Here is a 26,819-nt window from a genome sequence, read left to right as displayed (position 1 = left end):
ATATTGTGCCTACAAATGGTGAACTTGCCTAAAGTTGCAACAGTTGATACTACACAAACACAATACCAGATGATTTGCAATAGCCCATACAGACCAGAAAAAATATCGTACACCTACAATAAAATAGGTTTTCGATTTTTTTTTAATTGAGCCATTGTGAGGACCATATTTTGTGTGTGTATAAGAAGCAAGCATAGTTTCCACATGGTATTAAATGGAAAATTTGATTCAAGTAAGTTTTCCGTTGAATATCAATTTCCATTTTTGAGTTGATTGATTGATCGTTTTTTGTGATCTGCAAAAAGCAGAGTAACACTTTTCTCGTGACGACTGAATCATCTAATCGTTTTTTTGATCCGAAATGAGAATAAATGAAAACTTTTTTCAACATGATGTTACTGACTAAAGCTCAATTCTCTCTTCATCTATACACTCATTCAACGTCGATTCTTTTTCACGTCAATATTAAATTATTTGTATATAGAATAGTAAATAGAAAAAAACCATTGTAACGTCGAACGAAGGCTTAATATCAATGGAATAATAAAACAAACAAGTATAAAAAATCTGACTTCTATTGAAGAATTCCACTACAAGTAAAAGAAGTGCAAATAAAAATTCTTTACATTAAATGCAATTTTATTTCCTGTAATCATCTGATCGATCTTCCAATCAATCGTTACAGATTTGTTTATTGGTACGTAGAGATGATGAATTTATCTAGCACATAAAAATTGAAAAAAAATCCACACGAAAAATTCAGTCAGATATTAAAGTAGTAAGGAAGAGATTCTGTACCTCTTTCTGTTTTCATTTTACAATTACGTCAAAATAACAAGTTTACATCTTTTATGAGATAATACTGATTATTCAAATAAATCGTGTGCTTTAACGTGTCTCATTCGTTACAAGTAGTGTGGACAAAATCGAACTTTCAAGGAAACTGAATCAAAATATACAATTTATTCGGTTTTCAGGCTTCCAAATCTTAAATAAGATTAATCAATAATCATGCAAAAGGGCAGAATATCACAAAAATGTTCACACTGCCCAATAAAGAAAATACTTTTGAATTGGCATAAAAATCAAATACTGTAAACTTCCATATTCAGTTTTCCCATATTAGACATGTGATAATAATACATGAATAAAAAAATGAATACTTCAAAACAAGAAAATATGGAAGAAATTTTAAATTAGCGAAAATTATTTCTTAATATTTTGCAATTTTTTCGATGCAAGTTCCTTAGTGGTTTAAACTCTTGAAAAAAGAACTGATTCATCCATTCATTAAATATTGAATGAATAATTAATGAAATTAAATGAATTGATAAAATCAATAATCAAAGGGCATTGGAATAAGTGCAAAAATTCATATTGTAAGAAAAATCGAATAATCCATTATGGTAATATATTTTTGTCGCTTATTATTTTTATACAAATCAATTAGGCAAAATACAATATAAATAAACATTCTTCAAAATAAAATATTAAAACTTTCATGAAAAAATTTCATTATGTCTACATGTCTGTAGGAAATACTTTATCAAAAGTAAAAGAACTACTGAACTACATCAAACTACAAAAATAAATGAAAAATTTCAAAAGAATATTTTTCTAGAAAAGCACTGGAAAGCATAAAATTTGCTTTTTTATGTGATTGTATAATCTGCTCCTTATAATTTTCACTTAAAAATTTCAAGGAATATATGTCTAAAACCAAAGTAAAAATTTTATTTATGCAAACGCAGAGAATATGAAATTATGCACTATGGAGTTTGTCCTTCATTTGCAGCAACTGAATCAGTGCAAAATAACTTCCAATATTTAAATAAAATGGAATATAAGAATGTACCTGGCAAACTTCCTAAATTTTGTCTCAAAATGTTTCAATGTACCAACGAAATACAAACATTTCCTGCATATTTAATATTGGGATTGAAAATATTAATTTTTCCCAATTGTATTTCAGACATGTAAAAACCCAAAAAGTGCACCAGAAAATAGAATAATTGAAAGGATTGCTTATTATTTCCGTCGAAGTTATTTTAGAATTTTACGTTTGTGATAAGAAATTATTCAACGTTTTCCTTCTTTATTGAATTTTTCAAAAACGATGAATTCTTAAGTATTTCAATAAAAGAAGGAAAATGGATCATTTGAAAATTTTGAAATGACGAACAAATTATTCAAGTGAACAAAATAATTTCATATTTTCCTCATATTAAAGGAATCAATAAATCGATTGCAGACATATATCTGATGGCAGGGATCCTGTTTTGTACGATTTTAGATAATTGTGGAGGTATAAAAGCATGTCAATATGGCAACATACTGAAAATGGACAATTTTATATTCGGTTTCCTTAATTAGTTTTTGTCATATATGATCAACATAAAAGAGTTATTTTTAAATTTGTACATATTATTCGAAATAAATACCTCATCACATCATCAAAGCGAAAGAATTTCGTCCACCATACAAGTTTATAATCACAATTATTTACATTTCTACAAGTTGTCACCGACGAATGTCGGAATATTCATTGCACGGGGAAGGAGGATAACTTTGATGAGAACTGGATCTAATGATTTAAAGTGAAAAGACTGAAAGTTCGTTCTTTAACTAAGTAGTATGCTTATCTTGAAAAAGCTTCAATACACTAGAAAATTAATATAAAAATAACAATTAGGCTTTTGTTTTAGTTACCTACTATTAAAAATTATATTTGTACACTTAATAATTTATACAGACTGCTTATTTATAAATGTTTTATCTTTACCACAATCACTCGGCATCCCAGAACAGTTTTTCAGTTTCTGTTCAATTCCCAAACACTATCACTGGAGATCCGTACTTTTTAACACAATTGTTCATTTATGTTTTCGATGATTAGGTCACCTATGGTTTGATCCTTCATTCATATCGTACAAAATTTGGGCTATGGTTCTAGATGATTCGACATTACTAAGAGCTACATTCGCTAAATGAGACTCGTAATGCTTTAAGTACCTATAAAACACACAAATAAATTTTTCTGAAAATTCCGACTTCATCATTACCTACCTTCTACAGTTCCCGCTATAGATAACAAGATTTCTTAGAATTAGTGATGCAGTTAATCTAATACTTTTCGTCACTGGCCCCTCATTGTCATCCTGGAAAAGAACAACATTGAAATATATTACAGTATGAATCATGCGCCTGCAGAAATCCCAAAACAATAATAAGCAAGTCCATGTCATTTCCAAAACTATCAGTTTTGATATAGCTTCCATACACGACTCCTTTCCACAAGAGAGCGTTTATTTCAAAACACAGAGATTCTGTTGTAAAACACAAGAAAGCTTAGCGCGTAACATTCTAAACCTTGTAGAAAAGAGTGTAACGTTACAGCAAACTATTCAGAATACCTTTTGATGCATGAAGAAAAATGTAATATATTTTTGAATTTTGCGGAAATATTTGTGACAGAAAATGAAATATAGGATTCTCTTAATCGAAGAGTTATGGGCAGAAAAAGTAGAATTAGAACTGATTTCAAATTACTTTTTTCAAAAAAAAAAAAATAAACTATTTTAAAAATCTTTCACTCCCTCACTACTCTACCCCACTTTTTGAATTAGACAAAGTACTATTAAACTAGGAGATACAACTTTTCGTGCCGATTTGCCTTGAAAAAATATAATGAAATCAATTTCGTAAGTATCGAGGCTAAAACACTTTGCTTGATAGGTCGAATCTGCACCACCCAAGATATAGAAAGAGGAGAATTCAGTTCAAAGCCGATTGACTATTCATTTTAGGTCTGAAATGATTCCATAAAAATGAACTGAAAAACTGAAGAAGACTTGAGAAATCTTCGGGAACAAAAAATTATACATCCATATCGAACGGTTTTAAAGATATCTCTAGTTAAAACCATCCTAAATTTTTCAGAAAATGTCTACATCACAAAGGCACACATACATATTATGACGAAAGAGATGTTTCTAAATCAGAATTTCATGTAGATTCAGAAGACGATATCAGTTCTCTTTCTTCAGATATCTAGCCAACAAAATCTGGAAAAAACATGCTCCAGTAAATTCCATTTTCATTTAGAAACTCTTCTGTGTGATGGCATCAGTTTCATTGATAAGCCACTGAGAAGTACGCCACCGTCGATAATGCATGACAAAAAACGATGATTTTCGGATGTAATTACAAATACTATCAGTCTAGGACGGTAACATGCACCGCAATCACACTGAATATGAGAGATATGAATGGGTGCTAATAAGTGTAAAACAAAACAAAAAACTGACAAACAACACACCGAAATAAACAACCACCTCACCTGATCAGTTGAAGGTGGAACAACCTTAGGTGCTGCAATAACAGTAACGCTGCTGAGCGTGTTCTGTTTGGTCTGTTTTTGCTAATCCGAACAAGACAAATTGTTAGTTTTCCCAATCATTACAATTCACAAGCTTTTAAGTCGATTTTTTTTTAAAGAAAGCCACAAAAAGAGGGTCGACACAAGACTGCATTATTGCCGTAACATATTCATATGATTTTCCAATTTTTCCTTTGGCAAATTGAGAACGGATAATCGGTATTTCACGTTTTTCTCATAAAATTTGAGGTTATGTCGGAAATTGGTAAATACGAAAGATGTAGATATTGTAAACACAACAATTTCTGAGTTTACTTCACTTTTCTTTATTATTGGTCAGAACTACAAAGCTAACACAATGTTTCTTTTGTTATTAGACTCCGACTTGTTGACGAGCGATAGCTCCTGTGAGGATTATAGGCGCTCGTTATGCGCTACATCAAATTTCGATAAAAAATAAAATGTCACTGACTGTGTGTGTGTGTGTGTGTGCGTGCGATATACAGGGCGGGTCTTTGACTCGTACAAATATTTTTACTTTGGACTATCGAGGTTATAAGAAACACTTTTTTCTTTTACCACTTTTTTCGAATCGGCTCCGTTTAAAAGATAGAGGTGGTTGAAAACCCATAAAAATTTTATTTTTAGTTCTATTAACCGTTTTATTGAATCAAATGAATTTTGGAATATAGTTTTTCATTTATTTGATTGATCTTTATCGAACACAAGATATCACCCAAGTTTTCCAGTTATCTTATTATGACCATAACGTACCATAGAAATACCAAAAATTCAAAGAACCCAACTCTTGAAATTAAGTTGGACGCTATCTAATGAATATTAACGTTTTGTAAAATAAAATATTCTTCATATTTTCCCATTTAATGCGCTGTGTTCGAGTAATTTGATGAAATTATAGAAAAATTGGATACTTTGATTGAATGCAACTCTTTTAGAAAGATCTACAGATTTAGCTAGTTATTCTGAAGTTAATTTTGTTTTTCCAGAGGTGGCAGAGCTTATTATGAAAACCTTAAATGGCTAAATCTTTTCATCAAGGCCGAATCGAAAAAATGGTTTAGGAAAAGAGAGTTTCTTTTGACCTCAAGAATCTACTGTTCAAATATTTGTACGAGTCAAACACTCGCCCTGTATTGTGAAACGCTTAAAGCCCGTTTGCAACAGCCGAGAATTCTCTGGAGAATTCTCTACAAAATTCTCGCAAGAAAACGGCAGAGATTATTTTGTACGCAACTGAACAGAGAATTCTACCGAAAGTGCGTATGTAACGGTACATAATTCACGGCGCATGAAATCTCGAGTAAATTTTCTAGAGAATTCTCGGCTGTTGCAAACGGGCTTAAGTCGCAATTCTGAAGCTTTCAAGCTCAATTTAGGAAGGGTTATGCGGATCGACGATACTAAAGAGCCTACTTATCGATTTTGGTGGAAATCGGAAAAACGTTCTCCGAGTTATTGAAACTTGTCGAAAAAATTGTTGTGTCATCCTACAGTTCGTAATTTCGATGTAAAATTTTACACCTTGGTGCTCATCTATAGCAGTTTCCGATTTTTTTTTTAATCTATCGGAATTACGCATCCCTTTTTAGACTTTTTTTGCTAGTCAGGTATGGCGACTTTCTAATGAATTTCATTTTGAGTTATGAAAGACTTTCAAGAGAAAATTCGCGATGCAGCGATATCCCATATAAAAGCGGTAATTTTGTAGTTTATCCTCGACGAAAAACTGGGTGCGCCAACAGGTGTAACTAGAGAAGCAATGTTTTCAGATTTTTGGACTTGCGCGAAATCGAAGATTACACGACTTCAAGCTCTCGATATCGACCCTCTACTGAGCAAATTTTCTCCATATAATGAAGCAACAACGAGTAAAAGCTTGCGTAATTATTCGGCTAGAGATAGAGTTGTTAGTTCCCTCAACGCAATAAAAAAATATACTCAATACTTACTTGAAGTTCCTTCGGGTTGACGAACTCCAGCGCATGCCTCTTGATGGCATGCAGAGCCGCATCAGGAGCGTAACCAGGGTGGGGGGAGGTGCTTACTGGAGGAGCTGCTGGTTCAGGTTTACCAACAGTCGGTTGCGTTTTTCTCTTCAATAGGGATTGTTTCATAGCCTGAAATAACCGAATTTTGAGCGTAATCATGAAATTCGACGACGTTCAACGAAACTCACCTCTAAGTTACAATGTTTATCATGCAGATGCGTCATCAATGAAAATTTCTTCCTTCTTAAATTATCACAGCGATCCCACTGGCAGACAACTTCTTCGACGTTATTCTGGGGACAGTGGGCCTCACAGGCATGAAGATATACCTCGTTGGCCGACTTGAATTTTGTTGTCCTGAAACAAAAAGGTTCTCGTCAATATAGAACTTTTTTTCGAGCCTTCCATTTGGTTCCAATTCGGTTCTACTTACACCGAGCAGTCTATCCATTCGCAAATGAACAGTTGCGTCGTATCTTTGGCAGTCCTTCCCTTGACGATTTTGGATTTCAGATCTTCTTGTTTGACTTGGGCGGTGGTTTGGGACGCTACCACATTGGAATTCGCCGGCGATGAAGTGGTCGACGTTGTGATTATCGATGCCGGATTCGATTTTATAACCGTGGAAGTTTGGACGATGTTGCTCACAGAGGTGTGGATGACTGGCCTTGGAACTTGCGTCACCACAACCTGCTGACCCTGAGGTGTCACCATGACCTGCAAAAATAGAAATGTTTGTTTCACGTGGAAGATTCCTCATCAAGTGTCTTCAATTGCAAAAATGTAACATTCCCAACTGTCTTACCTTTTGGTGATGAGAGGCGTTAGCGGAGGCCGGTTGCTGCTGCAATATAATGATCGTTTTGGCACCAGTCGCGTGCTGCTGTGTCGTTTGCGCGACTAGCACCGTCTGCGGCTGCCCGTGTACCATGGCCGTCTGCGGTTGCGCCACCATATACGTGCCGGGCGTACCACCAGTCTGGAGGACGTACTGCTGACCCGGCTGACCGCTGGTTACGAACTGTACTTGACCCTGTAGCCCTTGCGACAGCAGAATCTGTCCCGAGTTGGTCTGCTGCAGCATCATCGGCGTCCTCTGCTGGGAGGAATTTTGTACGATGACCGTCTGTTGGGGCTGCGCCACGGCCGCCTGTTTCATGGATGCGTTTTGCTGGGACACGATTATCTGAATGGTTCAAATGGATTTGATTTTCAATTGGAATTATAATAATTTATGAGAAATGTGTAGAAACTGGCATATACATGATTATTGATGTACGACGATGTATTGATTGATATCTAGTTAGCCTAGACCAGTTCCATGCATAAAAAATATTGCGTTACCATAGCAACGAACAATAACTCATTAGAAGTGTTAGTGTGAAGTTTGAGGTGGAAAAAGTAAACCAGAGTTACGCGATAAATTAAAAGAAAGAAGATGTCAACCGAAATTGTGAAAATCAAAACATTGGAGTATCGAGCCATCATCAAGTGTATTTGAAAGGGTTAATAGGTAAGCAGATTTTCGGAGATATGCTTAATACCCTTGGTGATCAATATCCTTCGTATGCGACTGTAAAAAATTGGACTGCAAGCTTCAAAAGAGGTAAATTTTCCATTGAAGATGATGACTGATCGGGAAGGCCAGTTTTTGTGTCAATCCCCGAAAATATCCATACAGTTCATGACATGATTTTATCAGACCGTCGAATTGGGCTAAAACGGATATCTGAAGCACTAAATATTTCATACGAAGGCGTTCATCATATAGTTAACGCAATTTGGACATGGGAAAAATTGCTGCAAAATGGATCCCCAAATGTTTGAATGTTGACCAAAAGCGTGCAAGGGTAGAAGCATCGCGTTCGATCTGTGCTCGATTTGAAAACGAAGTTGACTTCTTAAACTGAATTGTTACTATGGATGAGACTTGGGTACATTTCTAGGATCCAGAAACAAAGCAACAATCGATGGAATGGCGACACTCTGGTTCTCCAAGAAGTTTTGTGTTCAAAAATCTGCTGGAAAAGTGTTTCGGGATTGCCATGGAGTAATCATGATTGATTTTTTGGATAAGGGTAGAACAATAACCGGAGATTACTATTCGACATTACTGGCCACTCTATGGAAAAAAATTAAAGGGAAAGCGGAAAGCTATTCATAGGCGTTTTGTTTTTGCAGGACAACGCCCCTGTACACAAATCTCATGTTGCCATGCAAGGAATTCGTGATTTAGGGTTTGAATTACTAGAACACCCCCCTTATTCACATGATTTGGCTCCATCAGACTATCATTTCTTTCCTCAACTAAAAAAAAGTTTAAAAGGTCGTAAATTTTCTTCCAACGATGTGGTCATAAAAGCTGTGGAGGTCTGGTTAGCAGAGCAAGAAGAAACTTTTTTTTTGAAAGGTCTAGAGACGTTGCAAGTTCGCTGTATTAAATGTATCCAATTGAGAGGAGAATATGTTGAGTAATAAAATATTTTGACATTGAAATTTTGTTTGTGTTCCATAGTAGGCTAAGAATTTTTCAATATATCCTCGTAGATCGCCCACTAGAAGTTTAGGTAATTGAGATCTGATAATTTATGCCAAGGGGTTTGGACCTGATCTATTCGACTAAAAATAGTTTGAGAGAAGAACGACTTCCGGTTATACCGGAATATTCTTTCTTTTCTCAAATAGATCAGTGACCAAAACCCCTTGGTACAAATTTTCAGCTCAATATTGCCGTTGGGTAATAAGATTTTCAAGGTGATAATGACTTAAGCGAATCGGAATTCGGCTTACTACGTTTGATAAAATGTAAAGATTAAACATACCTGTCTAGGTTGGGTCGTGATGAGCATCTGACCCGTTCCATTATCCATAACCAGCTGCCCAACAGACGGATTGGAACCTATGGAGTTGTCAACTGGAATAGGTGCCGGTGCTGGTTGTTGCGCTTCTTGCATCAGTTGCTCCTCGTCCTCGTCTTCCAAAATATCCGCTGCAATATCAGCGAACAGCTTGGCCGCTGCATCCGATACCCTTGCGCTGCCTCTCTGCTCATCTTCGTCCGCTTCCTCTTGTTTTGCATCCTTAAAAAAATTCGCGAATCAGAATACCAATCTAGTGTTGAAACCTACATTACGTACCATAGAATCCGGATTGGGAGACGGCGCGTTTCCGTTCACATTTTCAATACACGGCTTTTTAGCTTCTACCTTGGAAATGTCATCGGTGGCGGGTCTTTTCGTTCCGGACTGAATTTCATGTTTGACATCCGGATCGGTTTTCGTTATTATGGTGTTCTTATCTCTGAGCAACGCCTTTTCTATGTGGTTTTCCACCAATTCCAAGCCCTTGGCAGTTATTTTCAGATCTTTTCCCAAGGATCCGTTGATGATGACCGGCGGAGTCTTCTCGATTTTTTTCTCTAGTAAATCGGCCAACCTCAACGGCTTGCCTCTCGTTATTTCGACGGTGGAGTCTTTGGAGTTGCTATCTTCGTTCAGGGGGTTATCGATGTTAGGAACTCCGTTCAACAGGCCTTCAAAGCTGAAATATTACATCAAATGAAGGAGAACATAACAAACGAAATAAACCTTGCTATTCAAAATTGAATTTCGTCTATACTTGATTCTGACAGATAAGGTGCGAGAATTTATTATAGCATATAATGATCAAACATAACCAAACCTATATGGAGTCTTAAAGTACATAAAAAAACAAATATTCACAATTTATGTGGCCCAAACTTGATCAAAATCCATAATTAAAATAAAAACAGATTATATGATTTTCACAAATATTAGTTTTTAAGCCACGATACGTGTTTCGCCATCACAATAGCATCTTCAGCTGGTTGAAGAATCAGTACAACACAGATTTCAAGTAAAAGTAAAAGAAGTTTTGCATCCTAATCAGAAGATAACAGTATAACAGAGACTGCTCACGGTAAGCAGATTTCGAACTGCAGGAGACCATTTAAACCCTAGTCAAGTAATGAAAAATAAAGCTTTATCTGTTCTTTCTCTGTTTTTTATTCATGATCTTCAAGACTGGTGTAGCTGCTAAAGATTTTTTGTTTATGAAGGTCATTTCTGCGACTTTTCAATTGTATATCAGTATATGTGAGTTACGGTTATCAGTACGTTGTATGAAGTCAATTAATAGGTTTGTTCGTAGAGTGGTTCACAACGGTTGTGAACTGTACAGAGCAAGCGCAATTCTATTTTATGGTAGCGAAAATCCATTTGCGCTTGCTCTGTACAGTTCACAACCGTTGTGAACCAATCTACGAACAAGCCTATTATTGTGACTTTTGAGACAATATTTAGGACAACAAAACGAAGGTTACAATTTACCAATTTACATATAATTATCTTTCATTCCGAGGTTGACCCTTTTTATAACCTAATATTACGGTGTAAGATGGCAGCACCAGCATTTGTAGAATACCGGATGCCTGATTGCATAAGTTTGGTTATGTTTTATGGTAGTAAACTTACCTGGTCAACGAATTATCGCCGTCCTCCGTGGACGAGATGCCTCCCACTCCGACGATACTCGAGGCCAACGAGTTGTTGCCGATAGAATCGCTGTCCTCGTTGTCGACCTTGACCGGAGGCCTGACCATCCTTAGCTGCGCGGTGGCCGTAAGCGGCGCTAGTGGCGGAGGGGGCGGCTGCGGCGGTTCCTTTTTACCTTTGGTGGTGTTCGCGAACGGGGTAGTCGACGAAACTGACGGATCGCCGACCTCCTCGTCGCCGAACAGCTGCCTGGCGCCGTTCAACTTCACGTTGGGCTGTTGTTGCTCCGCCTTCACGGGCGTTTTATTTACAAACGTCTGACCCTGTTGAGCCAGGAGCCTCTGTTGCCTCTCCGCGACCTGGTCAAATCAACTTGCATGAATAAAACGTTCTTTTCGAAGCCGTTTCGAGTAAAAACCAGTTGTCACATTGAATTTCGCAAGAGCGTTAAAAGAAAAAACAAGTAGAATATCACGTTTTGTTTAGTTACCAAAACAATCTTGATTGATGATCAGAATACAATAACAATAACTGAATTATTTTGGTTCACAGCGTTTGAACATTTCTTTACTATTGCTTCGCTATAAAAGAGCTTTTTGTTCTTAATCTGATGATCCGTTTGAATTTAATTATTCATTCATTGTCAGATTTAATTCCCATTTATCTCAAGACAGTGATATTGAACTACAGTTGGCATTCACGCATGTTCCTCTGAAATCAATAGCTTTGTTAGTAGAGTGGTTTGCAACGGTTGTGAACTGTACAGAGCAAGCGCAATTCCATTTTAGGGTAGCGAAAATCCATTTGCGCTTACTCTGTACAGTTCACAACAGTTGGGAACCACTCTACGAACAAGCCTATTATACAGGTTTTTTTTTGACAGAAGGTGGAACTCATCAAAATAAGTTGTTTAACCAAAAATTATTTATATAAGATATCCAAGATGGCTGAGATACAACCCCTAGAAATTCGACAAAATTTCATTGAATTTCAAGTGCGGGACTGTGGAAGGTGACTCCGGCATCGCCAAAACGAAACAAAACATAAACATATGGCTGGACAATAAATGGTTCAGTACCAAGTTCATCGGATTAGATGCATCAGGTCACTTTTGAGAGAATCATAATTGTTGTATCCTGCAATTCAGGGTGAGAAAAATGTAGAAAATCGAGGCAGTTTGTTGAAAGTGCTTATGTTGGTTATGTTGAAAAAGTGCTATGATGTTTCCCCATATTATCTCATTTTTATGACGATTGTTGGAATGTTCGAACAAGAAGATTGTGATGCCCACTGTGAAAAAATTCGTGAATTTTATTTTTGAGAATTTGAAGTATTATTCTATTTTTTACACTTGGGGTCCTGAGTCTCTTCTGTCAGATGGTAGCGAAATGAGCCATTTCATAAAATCGTGTAAGTAACTAAAAAATAATGAGAACAACGGGAAACCTAAGTTTCTTTTTTCATTACCACGTAAATATAGAACGATCCAATATCCCAAACGGAAACTGCTTTTAGATAATTCAGCTAACAAACTGTCTAGGGTCGTATGAGGATCTATTTTAGTAATCATTTTCAATTTTTTTTTTCAACTTTGCCATTTTAAAAGTTCACCTTTAAAAGTACAGGTGATTTTTTGTGAAACGCTTCATTTTGAACAGTTCTACCTTCTGTCGAAAAAAGCCTCGCCTTTAAATAAACCATGTACATAGGGAATTATTTTATGTGTGAAGTAGGACGAAACAAATTCATCAAAGCTCATGATTTTCATGTTACAATCTTTAATTTATATTATTTCAATCGATTCTTGTAGAAAAGAAATTTTAGATCAAATAGCAGTAGTCTCAAAGTATTTTAAAGAGAAGGTTTATTGTCGGAAGCCGCAGCATGTGTGAAAATCAACATCCTTCAAACTGAATAAAAAATACACCCTCAAATCTTTCGAATGTCAACGATATTGATATTTTTAACGCTCGGTCTAATTCAAAGAGAGATAATTTTGGCTGAACTGCATTTCACAGGAATCTCTACAGGACGGTCAAAACGAATATTATTTTCATCATGCACTTGCACTATAAGCGCATATGGTTAGTAGCAACGTTTTTCTTTTACTTCTGTTATCTAATATAGAACTGCATTTAACTACTATTAATTTAAGTCTGACGAAAAAGGTAAATATATACATTTTCGACTTTATACATATTATACAATTGAATGATGACAACAAAACTGATAACCTAGACTCTTGGTTGATGTACTAGAACAACAACTACATGCAACTGTGGCAAATTCAACAACTTTAAAGTTGACTCATGTTCTCTTCAATCAATTAAGTCGATGTATATCAAGAGGAGTTATTGAAAGATTGTAGGTTAACTAAACATATTAAACATCTAAAATCAACAACAAATGCCTAACACGAGTTAATTTATTAGTGTGTTACCTGAACTACTTTTTGGCACTCTGCAGTCCTCATGCTCACTGCTGTCATGCATTCGTTTACCTTATTAGCCAACAAACTCTTAATAAGTGATGTGTTAGCTCCTTGCTGATTCGATATGATCTGTTGTTGGCTGCCATCTTTATTTGTTATCAACGTTGTCGTTGTGAATGTGGTCGTACTGGTGCTGGTGTTGCCCAAGAGAGCCTGGCTCAAATGAGGATGTGCTAAGGCCTATTTGTTTAAAAACGATCAATAGGTTATGCAATTCGTACCCAGGCAACATATTCGAAACTAAAATGATTTAGGTGAGGTGCCCGTAAAAGTCCCCATTCGACACTGATTGATATTCACAAGAAACCAAACATTGACGTATAGGGTGTTTCACGCAAGGAGTCCACTGCATCTACAGAACCAAATGTGATTTTTTCACAAAATTTGTGGATGAAAATTGATGGCAGGAATCTATTCAACTGAAATATTCTCGGTATTTCCAGTTATACAGTTGAGTCAAACTTTGTTATTTCAATCCAGACATTATATGTTTTATTACATTTTTAGTTTCTCCACAAAATTTCAACTACGGTTTATTTTATCTTCCCCATAACCAAACATCGATGTTCTGGAGATACAACACTCTGTATTTTAATACATAGGATGCAAAAATCTCTTTCTAACAATGTTTCCTACACAATACTCTTTCCGTCGAATTTTGGAAGAATGAATGATCACCAGAACCTTAAGGATTCGGGGGAGTTCAAATAAACCGGAATAAATATCCTGTGTAAAATACAAAAATTTAATAAAATAAAGGATGTCCCATTCGGAATAACATAGTCTCGCTCAACTTCCAGTATAACTGGAAGAGAACATTTTAGTTGAATAGACCCTGGCCAATTATTATGATCCACAAATTTTCAGAAAACGAAATTTCATTCAGTTCTCTAGACATTTCTAGTGAATACTGCGTGATACACCCTGTATTCTCATTAGTACCATGATTAGAAATTGAGATACTGGAGGATATAAATATTTATACAGTAAAGGAATTGAAGATTCTTACCCTATATTTTGCATAACATGAGATCAGCAGTTTTTGAGCAGAAAATTGTGCAAAATAGAGGGCGCAAAAAGATGCTATTATTTTAGGGCACCTTTCCCTTAGTGCTCTGAAATATTACACCGATAACAAAACCATTTCAAGATTAATGATAAGCTTCTATAATTCTATGTGTTTGCCTCGAAACTTGAACGAAAAATCGTTTGGACATCGGTGTAATAATATGCAAGGCGTACTACAGCAAAATGATAAGAAATATGTCCCCACCACCAACATACATCTTCGAAAGGATTGAGAATTGATGGATATGAGGGGAGAAGGTTTAAGCAGAAGCGTTTGTTTGGTAAATGATCCTTGATGGTCAGGTATATCTATTACGTGGAAAAAATTTCTATATTCAAACATGCATAGTACGTTTAATAGCCATCATATGCCACCCGCTGGTAATTTTTTGAAACGATCCTGCTACAACAATAACTTAATAATGGTTCGGATATTATAACCGATAAAGCCCATTTTTTAATGAAATACAGGAATGAATGAATCAATTCAAAAATTTTCAGATAACGCCATTTCTTATTTCAATGTTTTAATTTTCAAATGACAGAGCTCTTTCGCATTTTAAACCATGTATTTGATATTTGTTATGAGAGTTGCTATTCATGTATTGAGAATGGAATGAACAAATAATCGAATTTTATAGACCCCTAACACATTCAAATATTTGGCAAAATTTTTTATATTACATATAGTAATAATATGCATTTAAGTCATTGATGTACTATTCTTATATTAGACCACGTCAAAAGTCATGATAAATCAGAGCTCGAAAATCCTAGCAATTTGATTCCAGTTTTTGGCCGAGAAAAAATTTTCAACTCTTCGTAAACAAAATAAATATTGCTAGCACGACCAAACGTTTCGAGTATTTGTATATAAAAAATATCGAACTTCAAGATAGCAATACCAGTGTTGCCAATTCTCAAAACATTAATAGCAAGGCTCGTAATTTCATCAACGTACAGGACCATTCTTCCCATTGATTTTAATTTTCAATACACGATTCTGGTGAAATTTCACGAAAGCAAAATGGTTTTTACAAGAGGATAAAGCAGGGAATTGCAATTCATTCTTTAATAATGGCACGTTGACAGCATTTCAGGAATTAATTTTTAGTTTTAGTCGATTTCCTCGCCATACAAAAGCGGAGATACCATCTCTGTAATGATTTTGAACGGCATTCTTTTGTGATGGCATCAATATGTTTCCCTATAAAACTAACCCCCATTAGTGATACAGAATTAGTAAATTTGGTATGTACGCTCGACAGAGATGAAACCCGCTACCAGATGTGATTAGTAATGTTAGATTGACGGTAACCAAGCCCATGTGACACGATAAACAGCAGAGAGAGTGAGAGAGAGAGACAGACAGATTTTCAGGACAGTTCATAAGCATGTGAATTTGAATTTTACTCAAAATTACCTGATTTTTCGGATCGGTTTTATTAAGGACCGAACTGAGGGATGTAGCCGACGTCTCTCTTTGTTTTGGGGGAGCACTCAACTGGGCCTTGAGGATTGGGGAGGCGGGAGAGGCCCCGCCCTCGGGAGCCTCCACCTGAAGGGCTGGAGAGAGCTGAGGAGGCTGGGGAACGGGGGGCGATATACTTTTATCTTTGGAAGCTAGAGCTGTTGCGACACCCTGCGAGCTATTCACCGGAGACTGAGTTACGGTGATGGAGGGGGTGGTACTACATGGGGGTTTACTAACTGCGGGTGGGGTTTTCGAGGTTTCTTTCGGTTTGGGTTTCCGTCGTGAAGACTTTGGAGTCGGGGTTGGCTGAGGAGAGGGAACCGGGGAAGATGGTGGAACATTGATTATTAGTGGGTGATCTCGCACCTTAATACCGTCGTAAAATTGGGGATCCTTGGGATTGCTCGGCTTCATGGGATTAGGACCGACCGTACCTCCAAAAACGGACCTGGAAAAAATTTCAGCTCAAACACACAATATGTAATGGTATTCATTACTGACTGAAGAAAAAATAGCAAACATGGATAACATTGTTATCAATATATCCACAATATTCATGTCTTAAAATAAGAATGAAATATGACCGCGTTATATCTATTATGCATGAAGTGAAAAATTAAATTTTACATGAAAATATAAGGACTCTATGAATACAATCAAATAATTCGGTACTTTCCTTGAGCAAAATTCAAGATTTGAAAATATTTGAAGTGTTTTTTAATTTAATATATTAATACTGATATCACAGCAAGCTTGGAAAAATGATGTAAGAAATTCTTCGTTGGTTAAAATTCGGTACTCACCTAACACATCTGGGGAAATGTAGAGGAGATATAACACCCTGTCTGCCGATATTTGTACACGAATTGATATAATGCTTGTAAAGTTCCTGACTATTTATTTTACTGTTGTTGCAGGGCTCGTAAGTGGCCCTCAGCCACGCCAACGCAAACTGTTCATTTTCGTGAATTGCCTGTTGGTGGGCATGTTGCTGTTGAATTAATTGTTGGGGAGTGAGCGGCTGCGAATTTTGGTTGACTGATGACGTGCTATTTGGTATCGATACAGGCACTGCAGCTGAAAACGTTAAATCACAGTTTATGATTCATGATGGAACATAGATACAGGTTCAAAGTTGACAACTTGGGCTTGCCAGGTAGTTTTTAAATTTCGAAACTCTTCCGTTCTCAAAGATTAGAGAGATGCATATATAATTCGAGGTCAGGGCGGAAAAAGCTAGCCAACAATGGAAAAATCACATTTGAAAAAATTATTGCATTCAATATGTTGTCCATTTTGTATATGTATCATTTTGGGAAATCATTTAGTTTGTATAACTTTTGTGGAAAACATTTTTTGTATCTCTATTTCGTAACTAAGATAAAGAGGAGGTCAAATTAGTGAAAAACCCGGTACAAAAAACGTGGACTAGTAAGAAAGAAAATAAGGTCAAACAGTAGTACTCACTGGCCGTTGGAGGACTAGGAGAAGCAGTGACCAATCTCTGTGGCGCCATCTGTATAGTTCTAACAGGAGTACTCTGCTGCATATTCTTAGGAGGCATAGGCACGGGCATGCTTTTCGTCGCCGGCGAACTAGAGATCACCTTTTGCATCGCGTTCAAAGTCGTTATAGGTTTCGGCGTCAGCATCGTGGTGGTAGAAACTGGCGTCGAAATCGGCGTCGGCGTCTGAACGACGCTGGTAGTTGCCGCGGAATTCGAGGTACTGACCGAGGTCGCCGACATAGGTACCACTCCTGAGACAGTTTCGACCAACTTCATGCCGATACATGCCTTAGGACCGTAGCTTTTCCCTTCGACCGTGACCAAAGAGACCAGTGTGTCGACGACCCCGTGGTTCATCACGATCAGGTTACAAGACCTCTCCCCTAACGAGGATAAAGAATACAGACATTCGAGGGTGTAAATGAGCAACATCACGTCGTGGATGGTGAGGAAGGAGCAAACTTTTTCGTACACAGCCGTTTCCAAACACCTCAACATGACGTCTTCGTTCTTCTCGTTCTGGCTCAGTTTGTTCAACATCTCGAGGGACGAGAGACACCACAGCCGATCTTGCGAATCTAGACCTCTGGTTATGATGGTCAACAAGGCAGTCGCTAATTTGTCTTGATTCAGTTCCCTGACCACGAATTCGCCCGCAATATTACCGAGCATGTCCAGGCCGAGATTCTTCAAATAGTTCCACTTCGAACAACAACACAACAGGATGAACCGCACGAAAGTCCTGTTCTTCGCCAGTATAGGCACGTTATCTTCGATGAAACTCAAGTTTCGGAGTATCGTCGCGATCTGCAACACCCTCTGACCTACGTAGTCCTGGGTGCCGAGCGTCCTTTCCAGACAGAACAGATCCCTATCCGAGGGTTCTATCCTGATCTTTCCACTGGATTTCCTACGGTCCGATTTATCGTCCAAATTGAACAGTTCCCCATCGTCACTACCGTCAACGGTGATCACATTTTCGTTTCTATTTACATCGACTTCCATAGGAGTCTCTATCCGACAGTTTTCTGGTACGCGCGTCGCGGCGGTGCAAGGGGCGTCGTCTTGCTTCTTCGACGCGTCCTTCTTTTCGACAGCGTCCGGCGATTGTATGAGTTCCAAGATGTCCTTGGAGTCGAGCACCTCGTCCCAGAAGTTGTGTATCGGGTGTTTTCTGACAACGTTGTAATTGTAGAGGAATAGTTTTCTTGTCGACACTGTGAACAGAAGGATATGAGAAATAGTTACAAGGCATAGGTCACGTGACAAGTACAAAATGTTGAAATTCAACACAAATAAATAATGAAAAATTCTTTTAGCATAATTTCATGAAAAAACTCCTCAATCTGTAGTTAGAGTTCTGTGTCGTCCTTCTCATAGGTGCTGATCGAGGTTATCATCAACATTGAGGATATTATTACAGTTAATTGAACCATTGTTATCTGAATGTGTATATTTACCATGGTTGAAGACTCCGGCGTGAGCCAATAAGTAATCCAACAACCTGGGATTCTTCTCTACTTTCAATGTATGCTTGCCATCGTTGGATAATAAGGTACAAACATTGATGGCAAAGTCTTGCTCGTTCGGGAGAGGAGAAATAAGAGAGAGAGCAAGACGATCGTAGTCGGTCGGCTTGAAAAGATTTGTGGATAGGTGGTTGAACTCTCGGTTGGCCTCTGAAAAAAGAAAAGAAATGTTTAGACTTCCGCTTGTATCCCCAAAAAATTAAACCCTTTCTGAAAAATAAATATGTATGAAGTAATGCGAACTCAACATATCAGAGGGAGAGACAAACATCTTAGAATGTGTCACAGGGTCAATAAAATTTCACATATTCGATGGAAACACTTCAGATTCAATTTTAGTTGAACAGAAAGGTCAGCCCTAATTTTAGTTGAACAGAAAGGTTGTCAGGTTCTGTAAGTCCAAAGAAGAGAGGCTAACATTTTTGGGTACTCTATTGATTCTCCTTAGTTTTCGACACTATTTAGGGGCCTTTTTCATTGACTGAAATAACAATTTTTGTTCCCCACAGACAACAGATGAGATATAGCACTTACTTTCCATGTGAAGTTACTTTATGATCTATCCCTAACCGTCATCAAAGTAAGTATTATTATAACTCATCTGAATTAGAAGCTAAATCGGTAAAGATTATATTAGATGCCCTTTTTTGGACTCCTGATAACCTTCCAGTTCGGTTATTTTCGAAATTCGAAACCTCCAATATTCCATAAGTGTCTGATAAGGGACTCTGAAATTAATAAATCGATCTTGAAAATTTGCATCGTTTATTATATTATATATTCATTATAAACCCCCTGAATTTGCGTTTTGAATTTTCAAAACACCGATAAAAAATATAACATTTTAGTAAAGAACGTGACATACAGCCGATACAACCGATCATCAGTAAACCAAGGACTATAACGGTGCGTTTCATTCGCCCGGTCGGAAAAGCTTTCGGAAAATTCGCTCGAGTTTTCATTTGAACCTAGACGCTGCGCGACGTTACCATAACCTTAGTATCAAGTGAGGGGTCATTGCCACTGCCAACTTTTACTTATCTATTATTTCATACCTAAACACAACATCAAGTGGAGTAGTGAGGGAGATGTGTATGTGTGTGAGTAGTAAAATCAGTTGTAATTCACAATGAGCCCCCCACCACTAAAATTGATTGGATTGAACTGAGAAAGTGGGACTGGGTCCTTCGTAGTCCATTCATAACGCGGCTGTAATATAGGTACAGTTGAGGCCAAACCTTCGAAAGAGGTGCTGCTCAAAGGTGATACCAAGCACACCGGCAATGCTACACGATAAGGAATGTTTTGGGGGTGTACTGGTTGGGTCGCTTCGGTTTATTCCTTAGATAAGTTCATTATGATTTCACTGAAATCCTTTCGCTCATTCAGAGACAGAACCTTATTCGAATAATTTTTCCGTTACAAAATTAGTAGGTACTCTAGTTATACGAGTTCTTAAACGTTACATATACTCGGTTAGTGATTCTAAGAAATATATTTTTGTATCAACATTCAGTTTTCAACCCTTGAAAAAGGTAGATCAGGGCCACTACTCTGTCTTCGACCTGGATACTAGGTTTTTTTATCAAATTTTATCGTGTTAACTAGAGGATTTTTCGAGGAAGTCTTAGATTGCGAATCAGCTATTTTAGTTCAATTAAAAAAAAGAAGCAAGTAATTTTATAAATTTTGAACGCTGATTCATTTGCTCTCAATTTGAGTATTTCTTCATGAGTATTTCTGGTTATTTTTCTATGGGATGAATCTTTGAATTGTACATATTTCAACAGAAGTTTGCCGAGGTCATTAGAAACACTTTTTTCCCTTTACCATTACCATTCCCTTCAATTCGGCTCGGTCGAAAAGATACAGATAGATATAAAAATGTAATTTTTAGTTATATCTCATAAACGATTCAATCGAATAAAATGATTTTTAGATCATAGTTTTTTATTGATCTTCTCCGAACAAAAATTTCTACCCACATCTTTCAGTTTCTTCATAATGACCATTACGTACCACAAAAATACCAGAAATTCAAAAAATTCAACTCCCTAAGAACGCCCACTAATGAATATTTGACCATTTTGGAATATGAAATAATTCTTCATATTTTCTGGCTGAATGCAACTCTGGTTAAAAGATCCACAGATTTGTAGTGCCAACTTTCCTCAGAGGTGCATAGCTCATTATGGAAACTTAAAATCTTTTCATTCAGGTGGAAAAGGAAAAAATGTCAAAATCAAAGACTCACGACTCACCCTGTATATTTCAGCTCTGTGACTAAAACTACAGAAATTATTGGGAATGCTTTGTAGCCAGATATTAAGCTGTGTCTGGACTTTCAAGGTCCACTGGGATGTCGATCATTCTTGAATAGACTAAAGTATCGAGTGACTGGAAAATCGAATTTAATTTCGTAATTGCCATAAGGAGAGATTTTTAGTTGCGGAATTTAGGTTGGTATTGAGAATGAACACTGAACCATGGGCCAATAATATAGGTCTATGCAGGGACCAAAAATAGTTTTAATTTTGTACTCTTATGGATGTTCTTCAGTTTGAATACTTTTTTAGGTTATGTTTACATACAGGGTGTTTTCAAAGGTAAGGCTATACTGACAGAAGTTAGAAGAAACATAATAATATAACCATATGGCTGGACCGACATCGTTTACAATGGTTCAGTACATCAGAGTCAATCTGACTATTGTTTTATCGTGAGGTGAAATGAGAGTAGAAAATTGGGATACTTTATTCAAAGGGCTTGTGTTGACCAAATGACCCTATTTCACCCCATTTTTACGTCGGGTTAGATTGTTGGAGGGCTGGAACAAGAAGAAGGTTGTGATGACAATAGTGAATAATTTAGACGGATTTTATTGGCGAGTTTCCGGACTAATACATATTCAATTTTGTCACACTTCTGTCAGTTAGCACGAGATAAGTTGTTTCCCGTTGGTTTGCGATAATTCAGTTCATAAAAGACCTAGGGTCGTATCAAGGATCTATTTCAGTATTTATTTTTCAATGTTTTTTCAATTTCTTCTTTTCAAAATCTTTATTCTGACCAGTTCTACCTTCTGAGAAAAAAAGCCTCATCTTTAAATACGGATTGAAAGTACAGAAATTATTGGAGATCTTTTGTGAGCAGCTAATAAGCTGCTCAGCTGCGTCTGGAATTTCAAGGCTTACAGCGGGTTTCATAAAACTTTAATTGTCCGATCAATGATTTGACACTCATTCGATTTCTAAAACGAAATCACTGAAACCTTTTTATTTCTGAATATATTGAAAAACAAGCAATTGGGAATAATTGAATGGACGTAGGAACATCATAATTCGATGCGAGAATGATATTCTTAATGATCATGACCGAATTACGATTGGAAACAAATTGACGTCTATTCGTCAATCAAGCGTTGAATCCGCCATCAAGCTCTATGAAACCCGAAGTCAGTGACTTAAGTTCAGTTGCAGCATATTCTTCTAAATTTTTTCATACAATGCTGGCCGTATTGATATCTTCGATAAATGATTAAATTCAACTTTTTAATCGCCTGAGTGTGATGAAAATATCGTTTTCTATTTTTGTGCTCGGCCAAAGTTGCCAGTGCGCTGCCTCTTTCGCATGTCAGAGATCTCCCTGGCACTCTTGATAGCCTGAGTCCCCCATAATGATACCTCTCACGTGGCGATAAAGAGCAAAATATCATCTTTAGCTTCCAGCACACCGACAACTCGTCCTGCGCCCTCCAATAGGCCGCAAGCACAGACGCAACCGGTAGAACGAGTTCCAGTTTGCGGTGGCGCGGGCCGTTTTTTGCACATTTTTCCGATCCATAACTCACTCCGTCAAATTCCGAGCGTTTCGTCCCATTCGATGCAGAACGTCTGCACCGGCCGGCCGGACGGAACCGCGGCTCGGCGCTGATGAATCGGCTTCGGCTGGTCGCCGTCGACAACTCGGCGTGGAAATCGATAGATTAGTTCCGAACAAATTGCATCGCGCAATTCGTTCGATTGGTATTAACGTAGCGCTGCATATCACCCTCCCCCACCCCTTTACGTGTTTGTCGGATAAATAACGGGCGGGCGCGAAAATAATAGTCGTTATCATATTGATTATTCGGCCGGTCTGGCGTGGAAGATGATATCGTTCCGACACTATCAGATAGGCTGGTTTCGTCACTCGTATCGTATAATGCCAGCTCTGGCTCAAATAATATGACAATATTTTTTTTTAAGAAATGCTTCGAAATATCGGTCACATACGACATGATCGGGGGTTTTATTTATCAATTAGGGACAGTTCGGAATGAAATAAATGTATTAAAACAATAGTCACATGGGATGCACTAGCTCACTTTGAATATGCGAGCGTGATACTGTTTTGAATCAAACTGGAAATATCTAACTACAAACCGAAGCAAGCCTAGCATTACTGCATCTTCATTCGACTACACGTTCTATTGATGTAAGAACTACAATGTTTTGTTTGATACACCCGGTTCACATGCAGTCAAGCCCCAAAAGACTTCACAAGCAGTCTTTGAAGTAAGCCGTTTGAATACACCTCTTTCAATTCTCCAGCAATATCTCATACTCATGATGCCAGTCCTTTATCTCACTTTCAAACTAAAGCTACCGAACAAAGCGTTCGGTATTGGCAGCGGAATATACTCAGCTTAAAACTTTAAGTGGATATTCGAGAAAAAATTACTTTTTGCACTTGAATCAAATTCTCGGTATTGCTGTGGAGGCCATGTGGAGAGTAGTATGTTTGCGTATTCCACAAACACACAATATATGGTCCTCATGACATTCAATGGCCCAATTGAAAGAAATTACAAGAAACTCTCCTCTTGTAGGTGTATGGGTCTTTGTGTGTTTCGTATGTGCGATAATGGGCTCTTGCAATTCATCTGGTGTAATGAAGTATCAATTGTGGTTGGATTGTCACGTGTTTAACGTGCTTTCAGAAGTCGTTCGACTTGAACAATTGAAGGTTTAACTTGCTAAGGGTCTCCAGGTTTCGCAAAGTGTAGTTAGTATGGCGTGGAATCGCTATCATTCTAGTGGCAGTGCTGCATATACTCATGGGGGTGGAGGAGCAAGAGCTACAACCGTCGCGCAAGATCGGCTAATACGGTTGACTGCACGACGAAATACCTTCGTCACAGCGTTCCCAATTAAAAGTTCATTCCGGCAAGCTACTGGTAGGGTAGTTTTTGGTCGAACAATCAGGTTCGCACTTCTTATTATTCAAGGATCCAATTTCTTCGCTGTTGATGGTTTATTGGCAGAAATTCTCGAGTCAATTGTACTCCATGAGCATGGAGATGCAAATCTTTACTTAGAAAAGGCTGAAGAGAAACTAATCCATTCCTGACAGTTTGTTCTAGCGAACTGCAATGATATTTTGTTCGGAACGACCTTTATAAGCTCGTGTCCGTCTATCAGAAATAGTTATTCCGAATTCTCCATATCTTGAGGATCGATATTGATGATAAGTCAAACTGGGGATTTCCCCACAGCATCATACTCGCGCAGAAATTGAACAGCATCTCCTTCGACCACATTTCATCCGAAAATAACTCGAAACGTTAGATGTCTAAACCTAAACTCGTTTGCAATATGTCATAATAGTCGAGTTGAAAATAGCTCCAGACAAATTTCGATCCAAACGAGCGGAATGTGCGAATGCTTTCACCGACATAAACAATCTATATTGGCTCCCGAAATATTCCTTTCAACTGGATGAAGGGAATTTTCGATATTCGATGACATATGAATTTTTTGACCATTATTGACGTCTTAAACCTCTACGCGTATCTTCAGAAGAATAAAAATTAAAATAAAGGAAACGATTATAAGTTTTATTTACATATGTTGGGTTTGTATCCAAGTACAAAAACAAGTGAATAACAATAATAACGAATGACGTGAAGACCAGAGATGATAATGCCGATAATTTTAGCTCCATCAAAATTAAAAATTTCCAAGAATTAGATAATTAAGTGATCTCATTGAATTAATTGCATAATCTCTTTCAATTAACCCAAAATGATCTCACCAAAGATTAATTTCATCAATATATCAAATTTATATTCATTTGATTCGTTACAACATGGAACATAACAGTTTCCATTTACAACATGGAACAAAATGTACAGGGTGTTTTACTTGCAACAGCTTGGTCATCTATTAGAACACTGTTTTATGATATATGTATTTTGTAACAGAGAGACAGGTTCCTTTTCTGCTTTAAGACAAACTGTCATCCTCAAAGCGCAGGAGTTCCTGTAGATATGAGGAATAAACAAGATGGTGAATGACTGAAACTTGAAATCCTGAAAGATAAAAACAAGAAGTTTGGATGTGTAGTGAATTTGATGTATTGAGTACAGTAGGAATTCTAAGAAACTAATAAATCTATTTTGGTACACGTTGAATGAGCATAAAACTGCTAGTATGTTGACTTGATTAGCATCAGATGTTTTTTCAGTAGATTGATCTAACGTCCAGTTTCATAATCGAATCAAAAGTCACTTTAAGCTTAAAGCTTCCTTTACTGTCATTTTTAGTAGGGTTAAAGGAGGCTTTAAAGTTAAAGGGACTTTAGGTTTGATTATGAAACCGACCGTAACTCTTACGATTGCTTAATTTAATTTAATGCGTTGATGGTTTCCTCTGAAAATAGGTGCAAATATTGCTGCGTTTTCGTCACGTAAAAACACATTACTCAAACGTCAACGGCTCCATCATCTGCACTTTCTCCAACAGAGCCCCGTTATCGCATAATCGATGTTCAGGACCCCCTAAACAGATCAAATCGAGAGAGTCTAAACAAAATGTCAACGTTGTAGAAGAATAGGGGCTGGGTTGCGCGCTATATCGCATCTATCGATTGACGACGACGCTAGGCGTAACGCCGAATGAATCAGCGTCGTTCTCTATTGCCGACAGAAGACGTGGAGGGGGAGGAAACGAGGAGATAACCTTACGCTAATCCATCAAGCTTGAAAGAATTTCTCGCGGACGGTCACGATCAACAGAAGACGCCAATCAATCTGAAAACAAATAATCTCCAACGTTCCCTTCATGATGAGGAGGTTGTGGCGAAAATTATTTACTCCATGAATGGTCGACGTGGGTGAGAAAAACAGATTTTGTCAAATTATTCAGACGAAAGTTTCTTGTATGTGGGAGAATAATCAAGCAGTTGTTGAACTTATACCCTCTGATAATGGTAGGAGGACTTGGCTTAATAATGTCCAACAGATTTCACTTCATGTATCTCATTTCTACTAGTCTGACTATGGATCTTGTAGTAGATATTTGTTGGAATGGAATAATAAGAATTAAATTCGTTCCACCGAAAAAGAGCAGATGCTGACCATGGTTTCGACCTCATTTGACCTCGTCAGAGCAATACAGCTCCTTCTCCGCTGGAAAAACCTTTGGAATTGATGTACTCTTATTAATTACTGGCAGACTCTTCTGAGTATTATCGAATAGCACTTGAGCGCCACCCATATGTAACGAGATCCGATTCAATCTCCATTCTTGTACTGTTGGACAAGACATGGTCTAGTTGAATCCAGTCAAAGTGTTGAAATACATACAAAAAGGGTTAATTTGTTTTTCGGCAAAGTTTATAGTTTGGAAAGACTGATCTTCAGGTTTATTATTCCTACTAGTGTTTGACATATACAAAAATAAATTCAGCATTCTATTGACGAATTCAGTGAAGTTCTATGCCCTCCCAAGTATTCCCCCCTATCCAATTCATTTTGAGAGTAAAAACGTAAAAAATATATGTAAATTTCTGCAAGCATCGATTGGCA

At 37.3% G+C, this 26,819-nt stretch overlaps 1 protein-coding gene across 6 annotated transcripts in view; it reads right to left on the bottom strand.

Moving 5' to 3' along the window:
• Window positions 1–2,613: 2,613 nt before the first annotated feature.
• LOC123310567 (AT-rich interactive domain-containing protein 2) overlaps window positions 2,614–26,819 on the bottom strand; it is a 41,023-nt gene continuing 16,817 nt past the window's right edge. Inside the window, exons 5-19 of one of the 6 annotated variants that reach the window (XM_044894082.1) lie at window positions 18,902–19,120; window positions 17,402–18,658; window positions 16,738–17,011; window positions 15,884–16,382; window positions 13,342–13,572; window positions 10,881–11,260; window positions 9,525–9,927; window positions 9,210–9,467; window positions 7,193–7,573; window positions 6,821–7,104; window positions 6,576–6,744; window positions 6,349–6,516; window positions 4,340–4,420; window positions 3,067–3,158; window positions 2,614–3,012 (exon numbers count right to left, since the gene is read on the bottom strand). In XM_044894082.1, coding sequence (XP_044750017.1) covers window positions 2,898–3,012; window positions 3,067–3,158; window positions 4,340–4,420; window positions 6,349–6,516; window positions 6,576–6,744; window positions 6,821–7,104; window positions 7,193–7,573; window positions 9,210–9,467; window positions 9,525–9,927; window positions 10,881–11,260; window positions 13,342–13,572; window positions 15,884–16,382; window positions 16,738–17,011; window positions 17,402–18,658; window positions 18,902–19,120 — 4,811 coding nt within the window. In that variant the 3' untranslated portion in view covers window positions 2,614–2,897. The remainder of the gene's footprint in view (window positions 3,013–3,066; window positions 3,159–4,339; window positions 4,421–6,348; window positions 6,517–6,575; window positions 6,745–6,820; window positions 7,105–7,192; window positions 7,574–9,209; window positions 9,468–9,524; window positions 9,928–10,880; window positions 11,261–13,341; window positions 13,573–15,883; window positions 16,383–16,737; window positions 17,012–17,401; window positions 18,659–18,901; window positions 19,121–26,819) is intronic. The other 5 variants (XM_044894083.1, XM_044894087.1, XM_044894086.1 and 2 more) reach the window with 5 other exon arrangements.

Source organism: Coccinella septempunctata, chromosome 3, assembly GCF_907165205.1.
Source record: "Coccinella septempunctata chromosome 3, icCocSept1.1, whole genome shotgun sequence".
NCBI lineage: Eukaryota > Metazoa > Arthropoda > Insecta > Coleoptera > Coccinellidae > Coccinella > Coccinella septempunctata.
Note: the sequence above shows the minus strand (reverse complement) of the source record. Positions and strands in the feature narration are given on the sequence as shown.